Source organism: Sinocyclocheilus grahami, unplaced genomic scaffold (genome assembly GCF_001515645.1).
Source record: "Sinocyclocheilus grahami isolate Dianchi unplaced genomic scaffold, SAMN03320097.WGS_v1.1 scaffold11.1, whole genome shotgun sequence".
NCBI lineage: Eukaryota > Metazoa > Chordata > Actinopteri > Cypriniformes > Cyprinidae > Sinocyclocheilus > Sinocyclocheilus grahami.
In genome coordinates, this window is record NW_015505190.1 from 261,072 (window position 1) to 279,302 (window position 18,231).

Here is an 18,231-nt window from a genome sequence, read left to right on the forward strand (position 1 = left end):
TCTAGTATATCAGTAGTAAACTTTGAGTACACAACTAGTTTACATATATGTTTTTAGTTTGTATTGCAACTATACTAAAAGTGAACTAATAGGTACACTGATAGTTTACTAATTACATACTTGTAGCATTTTAGTACACTTTGAAGTATAGTCTCAGTAAACTACTAGTTTAGTAGTTTTATACTGCAAGTATAATCATAAGTTCTTTAAATAAATTTTGCATCATACTTTAAGTATACTACTACGCCCTATTTAGGTGTTAATTTTTTTTTTGTTTTGTTATATGAATATCTGAACATACAAAACATCAAAAGAACAGGGTATCTGCTTGTAAATAAAAACATTTTATTCTAGCTTCATGCACTCTTTTTTTAAACACTTGAATGTGGGTAAGTTTTATAAAAAATAAAAATAAAGAAATAAACAAGATTTTGAACAAAAAGCTGAAAAATGACTATTAATTGGATTTAGAATGATAATCAAAACATAGATGAAGTCGATCAACACCCCAAAGCTTGACAGTTATTATTACCTCTTCATTGGTCGACATTTTATTCCATAATGTTACACAGTTTTGATGCTGATTTATGTCTGATCATGATCATGTTAGAATACATGTTGAAGCATCTGTTGTTTCGGTTTCTTCTTCACTTGTGTTTTTTTGGGGGGAAATTCTGTACAGAAGATGTGTACTAGCGCCCCCTAACGGATAACAATGAAAACACTGATTCTAGGAGCACAAGTATAGCTCAAATATATTTAGACTTTTTCTAAGTATAAGTCAAGTATACTTAAATGTAATTTTAAGTATATTTCTGAGAAGTACATAAAATTAGACTGAAAGTATACTTTCCTATTTTTTTGTTTAAAAGAAGTATACTAATAGCACACTTGAATAAACTTCTTTTTCGTAAGGGTCTGCTCAGATGAAATTAAACAGAACTCCCTGATCAGTAATATTACTGAAACTGCTGCATGACAGAAGATATAACTTAATTGTATTCCTGCGGTATGGTTGCAGTTATTATTGACATTATATTTAATAGCAAGATCTTTAATTTAATGTGTAGTGAAATAATGGAGGATATTCCATGAAATGGAGGTGGCCTTCTGAGTACATATAATCAATATACCTATTCCCCAAAGTTCAGAAAAATGTTTGCTCAATAGTGGCTTCAAACAGGTTTTTAAAACTCTTTGTTTGTGAACCTGTTAATGTACACCACAAAAGTGCACACTGTAACAGTGGTGTAGCATAAACAACTTTTACTTGCAAAATACACTAGAAAGAGCACTAGGCAACAAACAAATATGAGAGTTTGACATGGTTATATTAAATTTATTCAAGATTACAATTAATAAATTGAGCTGAAATAAGTTCTAGCATATATATATAGTGTGTGTGTGTGTAGCTGCCACTGGTCTAGAATAAAAATAGCTAATATTACTGTACACAAATCTTTTAATTCACTTCTGTGAAACAATGGACAATGTGAAGGCAAATTTTCTTCATGTGGTTGAAAGTAAGTCCCCGTTTAATATTTCAGAAGGGATGAAAGGGAGTTGAAATAATAAATAACATTTGGTATATCAAGGCTTTAGCTCTTCTGTGAAAGATTTAAGAGTCCACCTTGAGTACATTCTACCCAGTGTCTTTTTTTTGGCCTTTTCCCAATTTTTTGTTACAGTATCTGGAAATAATGTGGAGAAGAGAGGAAACAGGATTTTAGCTCTTCTGTGAAAGATTTAAGAGTCCACCTTGAGTACATTCTACCCAGTGTCTTTTTTTTGGCCTTTTCCCAATTTTTTTGTTACAGTATCTGGAAATAATGTGGAGAAGAGAGGAAACAGGATCTGGAAATGCCATGAGCTAGATTCAGCGGTCCCCATGTCTTTAAAGTGAAGACATTTTATGGAAAAACTCGTCCTTTTTGTTGTTGAGCTCCGTGACCTTTGTTTGTTCATTAAACTCCTCAGACTCAGATTCATCCTCAAGCTCAGGCAGATGCCACTGAATGAAGACCAGATAAATGATGGACCCCAGCACGCCCCCCACCATAGGAGCCACTAATGGAATCCAGAAGAAGTAATCATAACACCTGTGTGGGTAAAAAAAACGGCATTTAAAACTGACTGTGTTGAGAGAAATGAAGCTCTGGTTACACACTTCAGTGAAAATACCAATGTGGCAACGTGCTGAGATCATTAATAGAACTAAGATCTAAGCAAAGTGATATAACCAGTAATTAATTTTATCGGTGGAAATACAAGTTGAAAGGTAGGAGGCAAATGTGCAGAGATAACGAGACTTTGTTAATCTGACATTAATAGATGTAGTAGACAGATTTGATTACGTACGTGAAGACTTCGATGCCCCAGCCTGCTGTGAAGGTGAAGAGTCGTGGACCAAGGTCACGGGCAGGGTTTATGGCAGCTCCACAGTTAGCCGACATTGACATGGAAATCCCTAGGACAACAGTTGCTACAATTGGAGGGAGCAGTGCTTCAGGAGCAGGAGCATTTCTCTTATCATTCAGAGGTAGAATGCACAACATTAGCATGGCTGTGCCGACCACCTGCACACAGACATACAGGAGACAGGGGACTGCCTTTTTTATTTCTGGCATGATCTGATCTCTATATTGGATAATTGATTAATGTTTGAAAATCTTTTTAATGCTGTATAATATTATATTGCTTTAGAGCAGTTTGTATCAGATCAGATTAGACTACACAATTTTATTATATCAGTAGTAATTCTACTGTGCTTGCATGAACTACAGAGCTCTTGTCTAATCTACCGTGGCCTTTTGCTGACCTGATCGAGGAAGCTGGTCTGCATTGACACCACATCAGTTGGGTAAGTGGCAAAGATACTGGCTGTTTCATTAGGACCAAATACAGTCAGAACTCCACCACTGAACTCCATAATCGCATCTGGAGGAGAGTTGAGAAATCAATCCTCTTTTTTTCTTTTTTAAAACATAAAACTGCCAATTATAGAATGTGAAATTATTGGAAAAATATAGGATGCATCTTTAAAAAAAGGATTTCTAATTTCTCTCTTTTTTATCTTACCATGGTAGATGAGATAGACAAGCCCAGAGGCGAGGTAAGCCCCCAGTATTTGAGCCAGAGAATAGGGTAGCAGCTTTATCCAGGCTAGGTCTCCCAAGACACAGAAACTCAGAGATACAGCTGGGTTTAGATGAGCTCCTAAGGGGGAAATAAAGGAGAGAAAAATATTAAGAGAGAAGTCAGTGTTGTCGATCCCAAAAAAAAAAGAGATTAATATTAGAAAGGATTTAGTCTTAAATGCCCCAAAACAGCCCAAGCTATTAGCAATTTACCTGATACTGCCCTGCTGAGGTACATGGCAGACATGACGCCTACAGAGAAAGCCATGTTAGCAGACAGAAACTGCCCCTTAGTTTCTCTGCTGGTTTTCACCTGAGCTGCTGCAGCACAACCAAACAGCTACAGCAGAAAAAATAATAACATTATTTTGTTATATCTAGTTGTGTATAAACTTATTTTACACTAACGTTTGGTGGCATGCAAAGCTTGATGCTTTGACTTTTTTTGAACCATTTTTATTGGTGGAGGACAAATATACAAATTAACTGGAAAGATTTTGTCAGAAACACAAGTTACTTAATAATAAACTCTTATTTTGTTTTAACTGTTGAATTAAAAATATCACCATTACAATCATGCTCTTGGTCTGCAATGAGTGCAGTTACCTGCAGCTGTGGTAATATTCAGTAATGTAAAATTATTATGTGATATTTCTGTTGAAACTGGCCCTGATAGTACTCTAAATATTTACCCTGCACTGGATTATTTATTATATTATGGATGGTGATATTTCAGGTAAAAACCTTCTGCAGCGACAAACACATTGTCAGCATATATAACCACAAGCACATGCTCAAAGTACTTTAGGTTAACAGAACATTGGATTTGTCCATTGTAAAAGCTTATCTATGGTGTAACATATATGATATCATTTTAGACATAAACTACTCTAAATTGCATGTTTTGCATCTTATGCATGAACATATCACTGATATTGCTGTTATATTTTCCAGTAACCTTTCCTTTTGTAAGAGTATTCAATAATAAATTAAATTAATAAATTAAATCTCTGAATAATAAATTCAGAGATTAAATTATATATTAATATTAGCCCATATTCAGAGAATCAATAACAGTATGTAGAAAACTATCAAAATATATAAATATCTCGGTTTTGTGTAACATTGATGTGTTTTTTAGGGATGCTTTATTAGTTAATGCATTCGTTATCGTTAACTTACAATGAGCTATACTTATACAGCATTTATGAATATAGGTTCATGTTCATTTTTACATATAATATTACATCTTTAAATTATAAAATAACATTAGTTAACATAATTTGCACAAGCATGAATTAGCATTGAAAAATAGTATGTGAGAACAACAATAAAACACTATAAATCAATAACTATGCTCAAAGTTTGATTAATAGTGAATATGCAAAAACTTACCAGAAGTACAAAGGTGCCTAAGACCTCTCCCATAATCTGTCGCACCAGTTCATTTTTCACCTTCATCCTCTTAATTATCATTTTTACCCGACTCATTTTTAGTGTTGTCTTTTAGTTTTTGTGCAAAACCTGCTGCCCCGCTCTTCAGAGATGATCTTCTGAACTTAGTCTGTGTCTATTAGCTCAGCTAACCTTTAAACCTTCTTTTAAATACACTTGTAGGGTACAAACATCCCACATTAAGCAGTCAACACCCAATCATAGCTTGTCTGATCCAGACTACGACCCCTTAATAAATCATTAAAAATCATGTAGGACAAAGAGAAAGAGAGGAGAGCAAGAGAAAGAATTAGTGATCTATGATCCGCTGCTGTAAAACACTTATCGTGCTTTTCCATATAATCTAATCATTTTGAGACTGGAAGATTAGATGACATAGAAATTAGGTAATTGTGTAATTATCTAGCTCAAATATCTGTACACCCAAATTTCTTTCCCAAAGCCACCGTTCATGTTTAAAATTATGTTTAATGTTACCATTGGCACTGGTATTGCTGTTTCAACCAAGCAATAATTGAAACGGTATATTCTTACAGGATGAGTAAAATTAACTTAACTGTTCTCTGCTTGGTTTGAATGAAAGATTGGTTTAGAAAAATATCGTTTTAGCCTAAGGGTTGAGGCTCTGGGCTGATTTTGCAAAATACAAAGATTTATCAGAACAATTTGTTTCTTTTTCTTTTTTTCTTTTCTTTCTTTCTTTATTTAAAAGGCATGAAAGGGCAGTAGGGATGGAACCTGTGAGCTGGAGCAGTATTGAAAGATCTCTGTAAGCAAAGCAATTCATTTTCATAAAAAATTTGTTTTCTGTAAAAGATGCATCTTCCGATTGACAATTAAAATGTCTTAATAGATTTTCTGTTACTGTTATTTAAAAAAAAATTATGTAAATGTTATAAATATCCCATATGAAGGAAATGTAGTTGCTTCCTTTGTCTTTAATATGAAAAAAGTTTAATTGGGACGGATTTGTGCTGTACAGACAACATATACACATATACATAGTAGCATAAAAAAAAATGTAATGGCATCTGATAAAGACAGATAGTGCAATATTACATTAATAGTTACATAATGTGAGAGCTTAAACATTATTTAAAATAAGTGATATAAAAAATGACCTCCTGGCCTCCAGTGCTTTTATGCCCTTAAATGTGGCATTATTAAATTATAGTTATCTAATATCAGTGAAGAAAAAAAATAAACACTTCAAAACACTATGATGAATGATTGTTATGATGATGGTAATTGCAGAACTGAACATTTGCAAGAATATAACGTCATAGAACCTGTAACAGCAAAAATTCTGAACAGTGTTTAAATTATGACTGGATTTCTTTGAGAATTGAGGTACAAGAAGGAAAGTAGAGGTCTTCAACGTGGCTGCTGAGGACGGTGTAGTAAGACCTCCACTGGACCAGGGGGCAGTTTCTTGATGAGGTTCCAAGCCTCAAGACGCATCATACCCACCAAACTTTGACCTTGCACCCCCAACAACTCATCCCCAGGAAACACTTCATTGACTGGCCCACCTGGAAACAAGTAGTACACTTAATTGTTATTGAGGGACTTGGGATGAGATTCAGCACACGCTAAAGGGATGCCAATAGCAAGAAAGTGTAAGGTAAGCATGCCCTTACTTTTGCAATGGTGGGATCATGAACATTTATCTTTTCACAGACTTCTTGAATATTTGTGTTGAATGGGATTGCTTCAAATCGGGAAAAACTGGTCTTACCACGGAATATTTTTTGTACAGTGAGAGGTTTGTCTCCCGAGCTGGATCCCACCCCTCCTTCCAGACTGAAGCCAAGATCAGAGCTGGACTTGATCAGAATAACACGGACTCTGCTGCCTGTAGGGGGCATACACACACAAAATATCAGCATCAGATTCCACAAGACACTCTGCTTTTTTTTACAAGTTTTTATCTCACCTGTCTCCAAGGTAAGGCAATCAGTATTATTATCAAATAACTTAAAACCTTCCCTCAATGTTGATTTATTTCCAGATGCTTTCACATTCATAATGACCACCACATGCATATGTATAAGAAACTGTTTTCCTTCAGATCACTTACTCTTTGATATCTGTCCACCACTCACCTGTGATTCCTGATCTTTCAGTGACCTCCTTTCTGCTGTTACCGCTCTGAAGAACAACCACCGCCATGACCTGCCCCCTCGCTTTTCTCAATGTACGCAGAGCCTCCCAGTGGGCGGAGTTCTGCAGAGCAGTGCCATTGATCGACAGCACCTGAGCACCCTCGAATATAGAGCCTTCCTGTGCGGCTACACCACCTGCTATTACTCTGTGGACCTAAGAGACGAGATTTGAGTGAAACTCGCCGTTTAGGTTAAAGTCAAATAGCAATGACTTCCAAAAAGTCAAAAACATACAGGCATTGTGGTGTACTTAAAGCTACACAATCAGGGACATTTTACACTTATTTTCATGCATTTGCTAATTTTTGTATAGAATTTTGTTTGATAACCTGGATTTGTTTCTATTAGTCATCATTATAGCATTCGTTGATACTCACTGTGACTGGTTTATTCTGATCCACTCCACCTGCCAAGGTAAATCCTAAGCCACTCCCCACCTCCTTGTGTAATACAACCACTTGCACGTCTTCATATTTCTGTCATAAATCAGAGGTACAAGTTATAATAGCAAAAGGAAATAGTTTTTTTTCTCTAAAAATTCCTTAGCATGCACATATCTATAATTGTCTGTATATTTATTTTGTAACAAAATTTACGTCATGACAGTTTAAGTGTATTTCGTTGTCAAATTATAGCTTTTATACATTAAAAAAAGTACATGTACATAACTTGTTTTACCTGTAGGGTGTCATCTCCCAAGGCCCTGACATCATCCAGTAAACGATCAAGTTCATCAGTGCTCAGCAGAGTCACAGAAGAGAAGGCAGAGATGTCTGAGCTCAAGGATGCAGAGCGTGTGGATGGCACATCTTCATCATCCTCTGATGGTTTATAGTCCACCCCACCATAATTACACAGTTCCACAAGACTAATTGGTAAATATGTAGAAAGAAAGTAGGGGGTTATGTACAGTGGAGATATAAATTAAAGAAAAAGAAATGTAGGGTGTTTAAACTGGGTAACCTGCTGGTTTGTGCATGTAAACTAAGCTGACACTCCATTTGAGTCTAATCAGTTGTGTCACTTTTCTATTTTTACATATCAGTTACCTTAAACAGAAACTTCTGCGTTCTGATTGGCTCATGTTGCTTGTGATAGTCACAGATGACTCTCCTGAGTCAGAGTCTTCTTCAGTGTCTGTTTCCTCATCATCGTCTTCTTCATCAGAGCTCCACCTAGCCATGCTAGTAGTGATTGTGGTCAAATCCTTCCTTGTTTCATTGTTGTTGTTGTTAGAATTATTGAGTGAGGAATATATTGTCTGGATAGGAGGAGAAGTTTGAACATGATTGGGCAGCACTTTGGAATGGGTACCATTGACTGTTATGGCTCCAGGGCTACTCTGGTTTTGAAAGTTAACTGTGAGAGGGGCTCTATCAGGTGAGTTAGTTGGTGTATTTTCATCGTCATTATCATCAACTATTTTTACATTAATTGACTTCTGCTTTAATAAACTTTTGACATTTGACTGTTGAGAGATTGATGGGATTCTTGCTTTTTCTTCCATTGTCCCTATGTCACTGAGAACTGAGTGGGCAGTGATAGTAGAATCTGGTTCATCCGTGTGTTTTGTGTGTTTTTTATTCACATTCCTCTTTTCATCTGCATCACTCATGCTGATACCTTGATCAGTTCTTGATTCATTAATTTGTTTTAATGCTGGAGCAAGCTCAACACTCATTTTGTGTGTCTCTTGGTGTTGTTCTAATGTTGGTATTACTTTGACTGTGGAATTTGAATGAGGAGTTCTACCTAGGTCTAGAGAGCATTCAGCCTCCTCATTAGAATTGCTTTTGCTAAAGAAATGTGTTCTTATGCTTTCTGTGTCCCCTACAAAATTTTCAAAATGTAGATTTTTGTCTGAATCACTCTTCTTCACTAGAGCCGCAGGCTTAGGATGCTCTGGTACAGATAAGGCCCTCCTGGTGCGAAGAATCTCTGGTGTGCTTTTGCTTTGTTGAGCCAAAGATTCAAACATGCTGATTGTATTCTTCACAGAATCCGAGGATGGTAAACGGGACTTTTCTAGCACACTTTCTCCTCTCCTTCCTTTAGTTTTACCTGTGAATACATCATCTTTCTTGTCCTCTTTATGGATTTCATTGTGTGCTGCTCCTTTTGAAGCTAGTGGGTGTTTAGGTTGGGTGATTCCATCTTGCAAACCACCAAGATACTTGTTTTCCTTTATGTCCAGCCTTTTCGTAATCTCTTTATCTGATTGTTTGTCATTGCCAGTTTCCTCCTTGATTCCTCCAGAAGTGGTTAACAGGTGTTCGACACCCTGGCTAGAGATGCTTGAACTGTCAGGCTGGTTCCTGTGAGCATTGTATTGAGCAGTTGCTGGCAGTCTACTTCTGGTCATTTCTAAGGACTGACTACAATACTTTGAAGACCCTGTAAACAACGTTCTGCTTGTCTCTTCACTGTCATCAGGCAGAAGTGGCTGAGGTTTTTTGACAGAAGACGTTTCTGTACTCCCTTTAGGCTTTGATGACACTGAAAAACTTAATCCAGAGGAAGTGTCTCTTTGATCATTTCTGTTCTCCCTGTTGGTAGAGGGGTTTTGCTTCAGATCAAAGTCTGTTTTTGAAAACCCTCTAGGGAATGTCTCAGCCTTTTCTGTATCGTAAGAAGGTTTCCCCTGTTGGCTGTCAGTATAATCTAAAGAAGTTCCAAACACATAGTCAGTAGTATATTTTCTGTGACTTGGAGTAGAGTCCACCGTGTCCATAGATTTGGGAAATGATTTATCAGAACTTTCAGTATTGCTGCGTTTTAATTTGGTTGAATCCTTTGAGTGTGGGTCAGAGTTGGCATCCGCCCCAAACAGTTTTGCAATTCTTTCTATTATTGTTTGATTTCCAGTTATTTCCTCAGCATTGGAAGATCCTTGCTCTCTGGCCCAGGATCCCTTCCTATTGTCAGTCTGATCAAGACTTGATTCACCTTGCCAGAGACTGCTATCTTCTCCAATAGAACCTTGGCTAAGTCTTGGCTTCAATCTGGATGGGAGTGACTGGCCACTGTTTGCCCGTTCCAGAGCAAAATTTACCCGATTCATTCTCACAGATGTAGACCCAGAGATTGGGTAAACCTTTCTGTCACTGTTCTGATCGCCTTGATTGGCTGCACTGAAAGCTTGAATCCTCCATGAAACACCACTGGGTTGATTCTCTTGCGTGTATGAAGTTATCTTGTCATTTGTCCCTGTTCTCTCTAAACTCTCTAAATCAGATTGCCTCATTAAATTGTCAAATTCTCTGGTCCCACTAGTCATCCCAGTTCTGTTGCCATGTCCTGCTCTCCAGTCTAAGCTTTTGCTTTTGCTTTTGTTTGTCTGATAAAATCTCCTCAACTCATCTCCTCTGCTCCTGTCACTTGCTGCTTGACTCTTGTCTTCTTGAGTGTTTAACTTCTTAGCGCTCACATCATCCTTCTCAGAACTGCTGGGAAGAGTTGAGACCTTGCATGTATCCTTACTTAACGTTTTACCCGTCTCATTGTCATCAGTGTTAGTGTGGGTATAACTAGCAGAAGTACAGGCTTTATTGAGGTCCTTACTAGGATCACTTTTCTGACTTGAGTCTTCAACTTTTCCACCCTTGAAAAGAATGCTTTTTGTCCTGAGGTCCTTGGTAGTAAGTGTTTTAGCAGAGCGGATTTTGAATCTAGCAGCTGCGGAGCCAAACGGCTTTACAGATAACTGACTATGACTTTGTGCTGCCGTTCCATTGGATGATTCTGCACCTTCAGTTGCGCTGCTAGCCGTGTCTGATTCAGGAAACGGACGTACAAAAGTTCCAGTATGCAAACTCATGCTGAATGTCACACAGTGTGTTCATTACAGTAGGAATTGAAAGCTGGTTGCTAACATTTTCTGCAAAATTTTTTATTTCTTTTTGCTTGTAATGGCAGGCTGTATTTTCCTACCATCATTGTAAAAGCAGGAATAAATCTGTTTGTAATCCAGGGAGGTGAAGGAGACCTGCTAACTTCAGCTTTACTCTGTTGCTCTTCTGACAGATGTTTCACGCTCATTTTTATTTCTTTTTGCTTGTAATGGCAGGCTGTATTTTCCTACCATCATTGTAAAAGCAGGAATAAATCTGTTTTGTAATCCAGGGAGGTGAAGGAGACCTGCTAACTTCAGCTTTACTCTGTTGCTCTTCTGACAGATGTTTCACGCTCTCTGGATCCAAAAAATAGCTAGTAATGCGTCTCAGTACTCTCTGGTCCTTATCTTGTTCTGTCATGTAAAGGCAATAACAACATGTGGAGGTTAGATAAAAAAAAAATGAAGTTTAATAAATTAATTTTACTTCAATTTAATTGAAATGTGAAGGCATTCTAATTTGAATTCTGAATGGATCATTACCCTGCTACTCTGGCCTGAATTTACAACCTGGTCCAGGCTAATCACTAAACTATACCATCTCCAACTTAAAGTGTAAATGCTTCATTCTAGTACCTCAGGATTTCAACATACTGAAACTCTGTATTTATTACAATGAGAGTCCATAAATCTCTTCCAGGTATATGGCATCCATACCCTCATATGTAAACATCTAGAAACTCTGGACAAATGGCTGTAAATCTGAAACATCTTGAAAATGTGTGAAACATCCTGAAAATCAGTGAGCCAGCATTTGTATATATGGGCATTTCGTTGTATGTTTACTCTGACAGCATTCTTGATGCTACTTGTCACACTCTTTTACAAAACCTGATACACAGTCAGATAACAGGTCAAACACACCAGACTACAATCCTATCAAACACCACATGTGTTACAGAGTCAGAGTCCACACATTGCTAAAGCTACTTGATTCTTTCTAAGGGTGAATAAACAACATGGAATATAAAAAAATACAGGATTAATGCATCTTAAAGGGTTAGTTCACCCCAAAATGAAAATTAGGCTGCGTTTTACTCACCCCCGATGCATCCTAGGTGTATATGACTTTCTTCTTTCAGACGAATCCAGTCGGAGTTATATAAAAAATTGTCTTTGATCTTTCAAGCTCTATCGTTGCACTCAGCGGGTGTTGCATTGCTTCTGTCCAAAAGACGTGAAATAAAAAGCACCTTTCCATAAAAAAAAGTGTCTCACACGGCTGCAGGGGGTGAACAAAGGCCTCCTGTAGCGAATAGATGCATTTTTGTAAGAAAAATATCCATATTCAAAATGTAATAATCACTTTAATCTAGCTGGGCTTTTATGGAAAGGTGCTTTTTATTTCACATCTTTTGGACAGAAGCAATGCAACACCCGCTGAGTGCAACGATAGAGCTTGAAAGATCAAAGACAATTTTTTATATAACTCCGACTGGATTTGTCTGAAAGAAGAAAGTCATATACAGGTGCATCTCAATAAATTAGAATGTCGTGGAAAAGTTAATTTATTTCAGTAATTCAACTCAAATTGTGAAACTCGTGTATTAAATAAATTCAATGCACACAGACTGAAGTAGTTTAAGTCTTTGGTTCTTTTAATTGTGATGATTTTGGCTCACATTTAACAAAAACCCACAAATTCACTATCTCAACAAATTAGAATATGGTGACATGCCAATCAGCTAATCAACTCAAAACACCTGCAAATGTTTCCTGAGCCTTCAAAATGGTCTCTCAGTTTGGTTCACTAGGCTACACAATCATGGGGAAGACTGCTGATCTGACAGTTGTCCAGAAGACAATCATTGGCACCCTTCACAAGGAGGGTAAGCCACAAACATTCATTGCCAAAGAAGCTGGCTGTTCACAGAGTGCTGTATCCAAGCATGTTAACAGAAAGTTGAGTGGAAGGAAAAAGTGTGGAAGAAAAAGATGCACAACCAACCGAGAGAACTGCAGCCTTATGAGGATTGTCAAGCAAAATTGATTCAAAAATTTTAGTGAACTTCACAAGGAATGTACTGAGGCTGGGGTCAAGGCATCAAAACATACTTTCCAGAAGGCCAACAATTCACAAAAAATTTTTTTTTATTGGTCTTATGAAGTATTCTAATTTGTTGAGATAGTGAATTGGTGGGTTTTTGTTAAATATGAGCCAAAATCATCACAATTAAAAGAACCAAAGACTTAAACTACTTCAGTCTGTGTGCATTTAATTTATTTTCACAATTTGAGTTTCACAATTTGAGTTTCACAATTTGAGTTGAATTACTGAAATAAATGAACTTTTCCACGACATTCTAATTTATTGAGATGCACCTGTACACCTAGGATGCATCGGGGGTGAGTAAAACGCAGCTTAATTTTCATTTTGGGGTGAACTAACCCTTTAAACCTGTGAATAATGTAAATTAGTCTAGCAGGAACTCTGCACCCTGTCTCACTTACACACCCACGATTATTCAAAGCAGCACAATGAAATTCATTCAGACACTTCAGTAACATCTGATAATAGTCACATGCAATCAAGCAAGCAAATCTCCATACAAATCAATTTAAACACTCTTTAGGCAATATTGAATCAACAGCTGAAATGCTAACATTTTAAATCAGGGTTTTGTAATGGTCTTTTCCAGATTTGTTTGCCCCACCTTGTTCTGTTGTGAAGACTGCTTTTGTTATCTTAAACTGAACATTTATATACGTCAAGAGTTATGTTTAAAATAAAAGACATGAGCAAACAGCGAGCAGAGATAGAGTGGAAGGAGGAGGTGTGACGTACACCTTCCAGGAGCGCAAATACAGACCTGATGAAAATAAACCTGAACTGATTGAAAACAGTTGACACAGTAAATATAGGTTGTTACATGGTTGCTCATAACCACAAATGGCCTTGTACTGCTGCCTTGTATTTCACAAATATGGATGCAAAATAAGATTACTAGTCCCAGATGACTGCAACATTTCAGACTTTCCAAGGAAAACAGGTCAGTGTCAGTTTACAGAAACACCTGTTCTCTCATGGAACATGCACTTGAACAACAATGGCCATACACTTTACCTGCCACATAATCTAACCATATACATGAGTTTTAGCTCTTCAAATAGAAGTAACGTACCTTAGAGGACTGCTGTGTCTCTTAGCTTTTTGAGAGAACAGGTGTTCCCCATCCTGCCTTTTGCCTCTAAACTCTCTCTCACACCTGTCATTTTTCTATAATGCATTTCTACTGTAATAAGAACTTGCCTGACTGGTTTGACATGCTTACCCTTTTCCACCCCCTTTGATTGTTGTGCCTTCCTCTCTCATTTCCCTACCTCTTTCTCTCCTCCCCCGTCTCTTTCTGTCTGCCTCTCTCTTTTTTTCCTTCCATCTATTTGTGTTTCAGTTTCTTTGTCTCATACACACATACACACCTGTCAACATGCACACCCTTCATGTCTAATGAGAACATTCCTGGTCCGTGGTTTCTTGGTGACTCAGTAAGTGTTAAAGGGTAGAGTAGGTAAATTCTTGTGACAGACATCTGGTCCTTGAGTTATAAGACCTCTGAACATGGTTCACACATTTGATGAATTCAGAACCCAAAGTGAATTAAAGATGGACTGACGTTTGTTTGAAACAGAACATTTAAGCGCACTTTAAAATGTCAGTTTCAGGATTAAAATGTAAACACTTTAGTTAAACTGAAATCGTACATGTCTGGTTTTTGTTAAGTTGGACTATCAGGCCTACATAATACAGTTGTAGCCCATGTATACCTGTGAAATGGACAGCAGTTGGCTTACAAAAGACAAAAGTGACATGCAGTATGTATTTAATCATCTAAATATTTGATTATGCATTGTGTCATCATGTATAAATAAACTTACTGATTCAGTAACCCTAATTATCTGAAGTCCATAACTAATAGTAATAGAATACAAACAAATTTGAAAAAATCAGATTGCCAACTATATTAAAACTGAAATGATATTAAATCAACACAGGGCTACAATAAAACACCTTGTTTTGATTTTATCAGGTCTTCAGCTGCATAATAAACTCTCCAGTTGTGTTTAATATATTCAAATAAAGTTTCTGCATTTTGACAATTAACTACTACTATGATGTTACAAATAGTACCAGATGCACGCATTGAAACTCGTTTATTATTAGACAACACACCTTCAGTCTTTACATTAGTGATGTCTTTGGGTTTCGTTATTCTAATGCTAGGAAATATGTTTATCCAATCAGTTTGCTGTTGTTTTATCTGCTCCATCTTTCGTCTTCCCTCCATCTTTGCTCATTCATTTCCTCTGTACATATTTACTTGCTCACAGTTCTTTACAGTTCTCAAAAAAGGTGTTAAATCAGTGATCTGTTATACTGTGGTTCAAGTGAGGAACAGGTATCCTATTTTTAAGACCTACTTTAATAACAGACCCTTTGAGAATCAGAAATCAAATAGATACTTACAGCACTACCTGAAACACTATATGACTAATGTGAGCTTATAAACATACAATATAGAGAGGTATGCCAGATGTTGGCAAAAATTGAAGTAAGACCTACTTTAATAACAGACCCTTTGAGAATCAGAAATCAAATAGATACTTACAGCACTACCTGAAACACTATATGACTAATGTGAGCTTATACACATACAATATAGAGAGGTATGCCAGATGTTGGCAAAAATTGAAGACATACTTAGTATCAAGCACCAAACAGTGAACAGCAAGGAAAGATGATAAAGCAGCATTTTTAAAATGAAAAGAATGCAAAATAATGCAAGTGTTTGAAAAAGAAGATTAAAAACTTTGAATAGACTGGCTGTGACCAAAGTGAAACCAGAAACACCAGCGGCATAGTATACTGCATAATTTTAGGATCTTGAAAACCATGACCCAGAAATGCCAAGGTCCTGTTTGCAAACGGCTACCACATGATCATTATTTAACATGTTAGTTGTCATCATGCATCATTTACATGAATTCAAAATACAAAAGCCTGTAGATGGAGGTCCCAATACACAGAAAAACTGATCATGCACAACCTTATGTAGTAAAAGATGTAATTGACTTTAAAACTGCATTATTACATTAAACATTATAATAATACTATATGCATTGTAAAAGGAAACAAAACATTTTGACAATTGATTACCTGGGTGTATTTCTGTGGCACACTTGTGGGCTGAGTTGCTCAACTTCCTGCAGCTGCAAGAGCAAATGAGGAGTGCAGCAAAAGGAGCTGCTTAGAGGCTGAGAGAGAGCAGATGGGCGGGAGTTATGTTTGAAATGTATGTAAAGCTTGACAGCCAGACCTTTTACAAGCTCGAAAATGTTTTATGGTGTTTTTATATTGCTTTTGCATGTACATTACATAATACAATGTATTACTATTATTATTAATTAGGATCAATAAACATATATTGATTTCACACTGTGATATAAATGTACACCACATTTAACCAAAATAACTAAACCAAAGATGACATTAATTAATTAAACATTACCTATTAATACATTCTTCACACATATATTGCCAACCAAATCAAATAGCACAAATCCCAAGCATTCAAAGCATTCTGTGAATAAATATGTATGTGTATGTGTGCAGTAACCATCATCACTCAACGGTCTGTCTTGCATCACAAACACATGCACACTGCTGATGGCAACGGCAGAGGAAGCTGGTTTGTGGTTTCAGAGAGACAAAAATGTAACGGCAACTGTTTCTTTCGACCAGTTTTGATTGCAAGTAAACTCAAGCAACACACTGACATGAAAGATGGGATGGAATGATAAAGTAAACAAAATAAGCCACATTGCTGAGCTGCTTGTGTGGACACACGGTATAATTAGATGTTTTAGCATCTTCTGTCGTTTGATGACCTGTTTAGCCAAAACAACTTGAGAAATCGCTCACAGTGGAGGAATTTAACTACTTAGCTGCTGAATAGATTTGCATCCTCACTGCAGCTTTAAAAATTGAATGCCTTATCTGATATCATAACTACGTATCTCTGCACTGATTGTCATACAAATCTGACAAATGCAGGATACAAATGGTTAGTGTGGTTTACTTTTAACAGGACAGAGTGGCTGTCACTTTTTTCTTTTTTCTACCACAGTCTGTACTATATAGAGCTTTCATTTCTAGTTTATTCCAGCGTTCTTTACCAAGGCCTGAGAAAAAGTCATGATTGTTGCGGTATGTTGTTACTGGGAAACTATTTCATTCCTTGTTGTCATTTCATGCATCTGCCACCTACCTCTGTTCCTTCTGAAAGAATCAGTGCCATTGTTCAATGTGTTGATCCGATAAAGGTCAGCTGTCCGCCAAGTCAGATGTTCTCAGACAGCTCACTTCATTTTCACTGAAAACAAGTCTAGAATGTCGAAAAACCATGTGCATAGTGTTTGGATACATTGACAGTATGTGCGTGTGGCTTGTGAGCTCCTAGAGAGCTATAATCTTACACAGAGGAAAAGATGACAAGAAAGCATTGTGGTTTGGAACAACGACAGACACAGTGGTATTGGTGAAAATTTATATACCCTTATATATGCCACTTATGAGTAACTCCCTTAAAATAGGATGCTGGAATGTGAAAGGCATCGTCATGTGGTCAAAAGAGGAAAAAAGTATTTTCTTTAAAAATAGGGGAAAAAAAGAGAAACATTTATCTGATAAGGAGCAAACTTTAAAAAATAAAAATATATATATTTTTCAAATGTATTTGTATTTTGTTTGCTGTTATATAGGCTATACAATGGTGGCATATTTGCTTGTAGTTTATTTTGACATGCATACAATAATTTATTAAATAGTGTTGTTTTTAACAATTTACAGAGATATTTGTTTTGCTAACCTGAATATGACCTGTGCCTCGCTGAAGGCCCATTGGACATTATTGACAAACACTGAACTGATGTAGCGTTAACCGCCATACAACTTTAAAGGGGTCATATGATGCGATTTCAATTTTTCCTTTCTCTTTGGAGTGTTACAAGCTCTTGGTGCATAAAGAAGATCTGTAAAGTTGCAAAGACTAAAGTCTCAAATCCAAAGAGATATTCTTTGTAAAAGTTAAGAGTCAGCCACACCTACCTAAAACGGCTCGTTCTAACACGGCCCCACATACCTACCTCATTATGTGGGAAGATTTGCATAATGCCGCGCAAATGTTCACGCAAAGAAAGAAGGCGTAACTTTTATTCTCACTGTAGTATTGTTGACGCTGCAGCCATGTCGTGAAGACGCTGTGTGCTTCGTTGTGAAAGTGAAACTACTTTGTTTGGTCTTCCAAAAGAGGACGATATCCGCTTCATCATGCCTGGAGCTGATCCGTGCTGGTCGCTGAGGGAATACATCAACTTAGTGCTGTCGATCGCCGGATCGGCTTTCACCGTGGAAGAAGCGGAGTCCAGCCCAGGGCCGACACATGTGGTTGCCGCTCCTTCGTCGGATCCGCCGGGCGCGCCGTTCTCGACCCTGCTGCCTCTGCTCACTCTAGCCCGGCCTCAGCTCACTCTAGCCCGGCTTCCGCTCACGCTAAGCCGATGCTTCCGCTCACGTTAGCCCGGC

The 18,231-nt window shown here is 37.2% G+C and overlaps 2 protein-coding genes and 2 long non-coding RNA genes across 5 annotated transcripts; 1 reads left to right on the forward strand and 3 right to left on the reverse strand.

Moving 5' to 3' along the window:
- Window positions 1-1,782: 1,782 nt before the first annotated feature.
- aqp10a (aquaporin 10a) lies at window positions 1,783-4,846 on the reverse strand. Its single transcript, XM_016287133.1, has 6 exons — window positions 4,533-4,846; window positions 3,351-3,477; window positions 3,079-3,216; window positions 2,819-2,937; window positions 2,359-2,576; window positions 1,783-2,099 (listed from the first exon to the last, which is right to left on the reverse strand). The coding sequence occupies exons 1-6, from the start codon at window positions 4,626-4,628 to the stop codon at window positions 1,895-1,897; spliced, it is 903 nt and encodes a 300-aa protein (XP_016142619.1). The 5' UTR covers window positions 4,629-4,846; the 3' UTR covers window positions 1,783-1,894.
- Window positions 4,847-5,524: 678 nt separating this feature from the next.
- LOC107594846 (dentin sialophosphoprotein) lies at window positions 5,525-10,734 on the reverse strand. Of its 2 annotated transcripts, none has more exons than XM_016285063.1 (6): window positions 7,807-10,734; window positions 7,436-7,625; window positions 7,135-7,233; window positions 6,698-6,911; window positions 6,331-6,447; window positions 5,525-6,124 (listed from the first exon to the last, which is right to left on the reverse strand). In XM_016285063.1, the coding sequence occupies exons 1-6, from the start codon at window positions 10,572-10,574 to the stop codon at window positions 5,967-5,969; spliced, it is 3,546 nt and encodes a 1,181-aa protein (XP_016140549.1). In that variant the 5' UTR covers window positions 10,575-10,734; the 3' UTR covers window positions 5,525-5,966. The 2 variants fall into 2 exon arrangements, with proteins under 2 accessions (XP_016140549.1, XP_016140541.1); XM_016285055.1 differs by having other exon boundaries at window positions 7,427-7,625.
- LOC107594861 (uncharacterized) lies at window positions 6,062-6,773 on the forward strand. The gene is made up of 3 exons (XR_001610203.1): window positions 6,062-6,216; window positions 6,352-6,539; window positions 6,719-6,773. It is a non-coding gene; the product is annotated as an uncharacterized lncRNA (long non-coding RNA).
- Window positions 10,735-10,900: 166 nt separating the features above from the next.
- LOC107594877 (uncharacterized) lies at window positions 10,901-17,015 on the reverse strand. The gene is made up of 3 exons (XR_001610206.1): window positions 16,916-17,015; window positions 15,805-15,902; window positions 10,901-11,003 (listed from the first exon to the last, which is right to left on the reverse strand). It is a non-coding gene; the product is annotated as an uncharacterized lncRNA (long non-coding RNA).
- Between the last annotated feature and the right edge of the window lie 1,216 nt (window positions 17,016-18,231).

What these genes read in the sequence shown, in the direction of transcription:
- aqp10a (XM_016287133.1), bottom strand. Translation starts at nt 4,628, where the DNA reads ATGAGTCGGGTAAAAATGATAATTAAGAGGATGAAGGTGAAAAATGAA. An exon ending in TAGGCACCTTTGTACTTCTG is followed by an intron (nt 3,478 to 4,532) that starts GTAAGTTTTTGC and finishes TTTCTGCTGTAG; the next exon opens with CTGTTTGGTTGTGCTGCAGC. An exon ending in CCTCAGCAGGGCAGTATCAG is followed by an intron (nt 3,217 to 3,350) that starts GTAAATTGCTAA and finishes TTTCCCCCTTAG; the next exon opens with GAGCTCATCTAAACCCAGCT.
- LOC107594846 (XM_016285055.1), bottom strand. Translation starts at nt 10,574, where the DNA reads ATGAGTTTGCATACTGGAACTTTTGTACGTCCGTTTCCTGAATCAGAC. An exon ending in CGCAGAAGTTTCTGTTTAAG is followed by an intron (nt 7,626 to 7,806) that starts GTAACTGATATG and finishes TTTACCAATTAG; the next exon opens with TCTTGTGGAACTGTGTAATT. An exon ending in ACACCCTACAGGTAAAACAA is followed by an intron (nt 7,234 to 7,426) that starts GTTATGTACATG and finishes GATTTATGACAG; the next exon opens with AAATATGAAGACGTGCAAGT.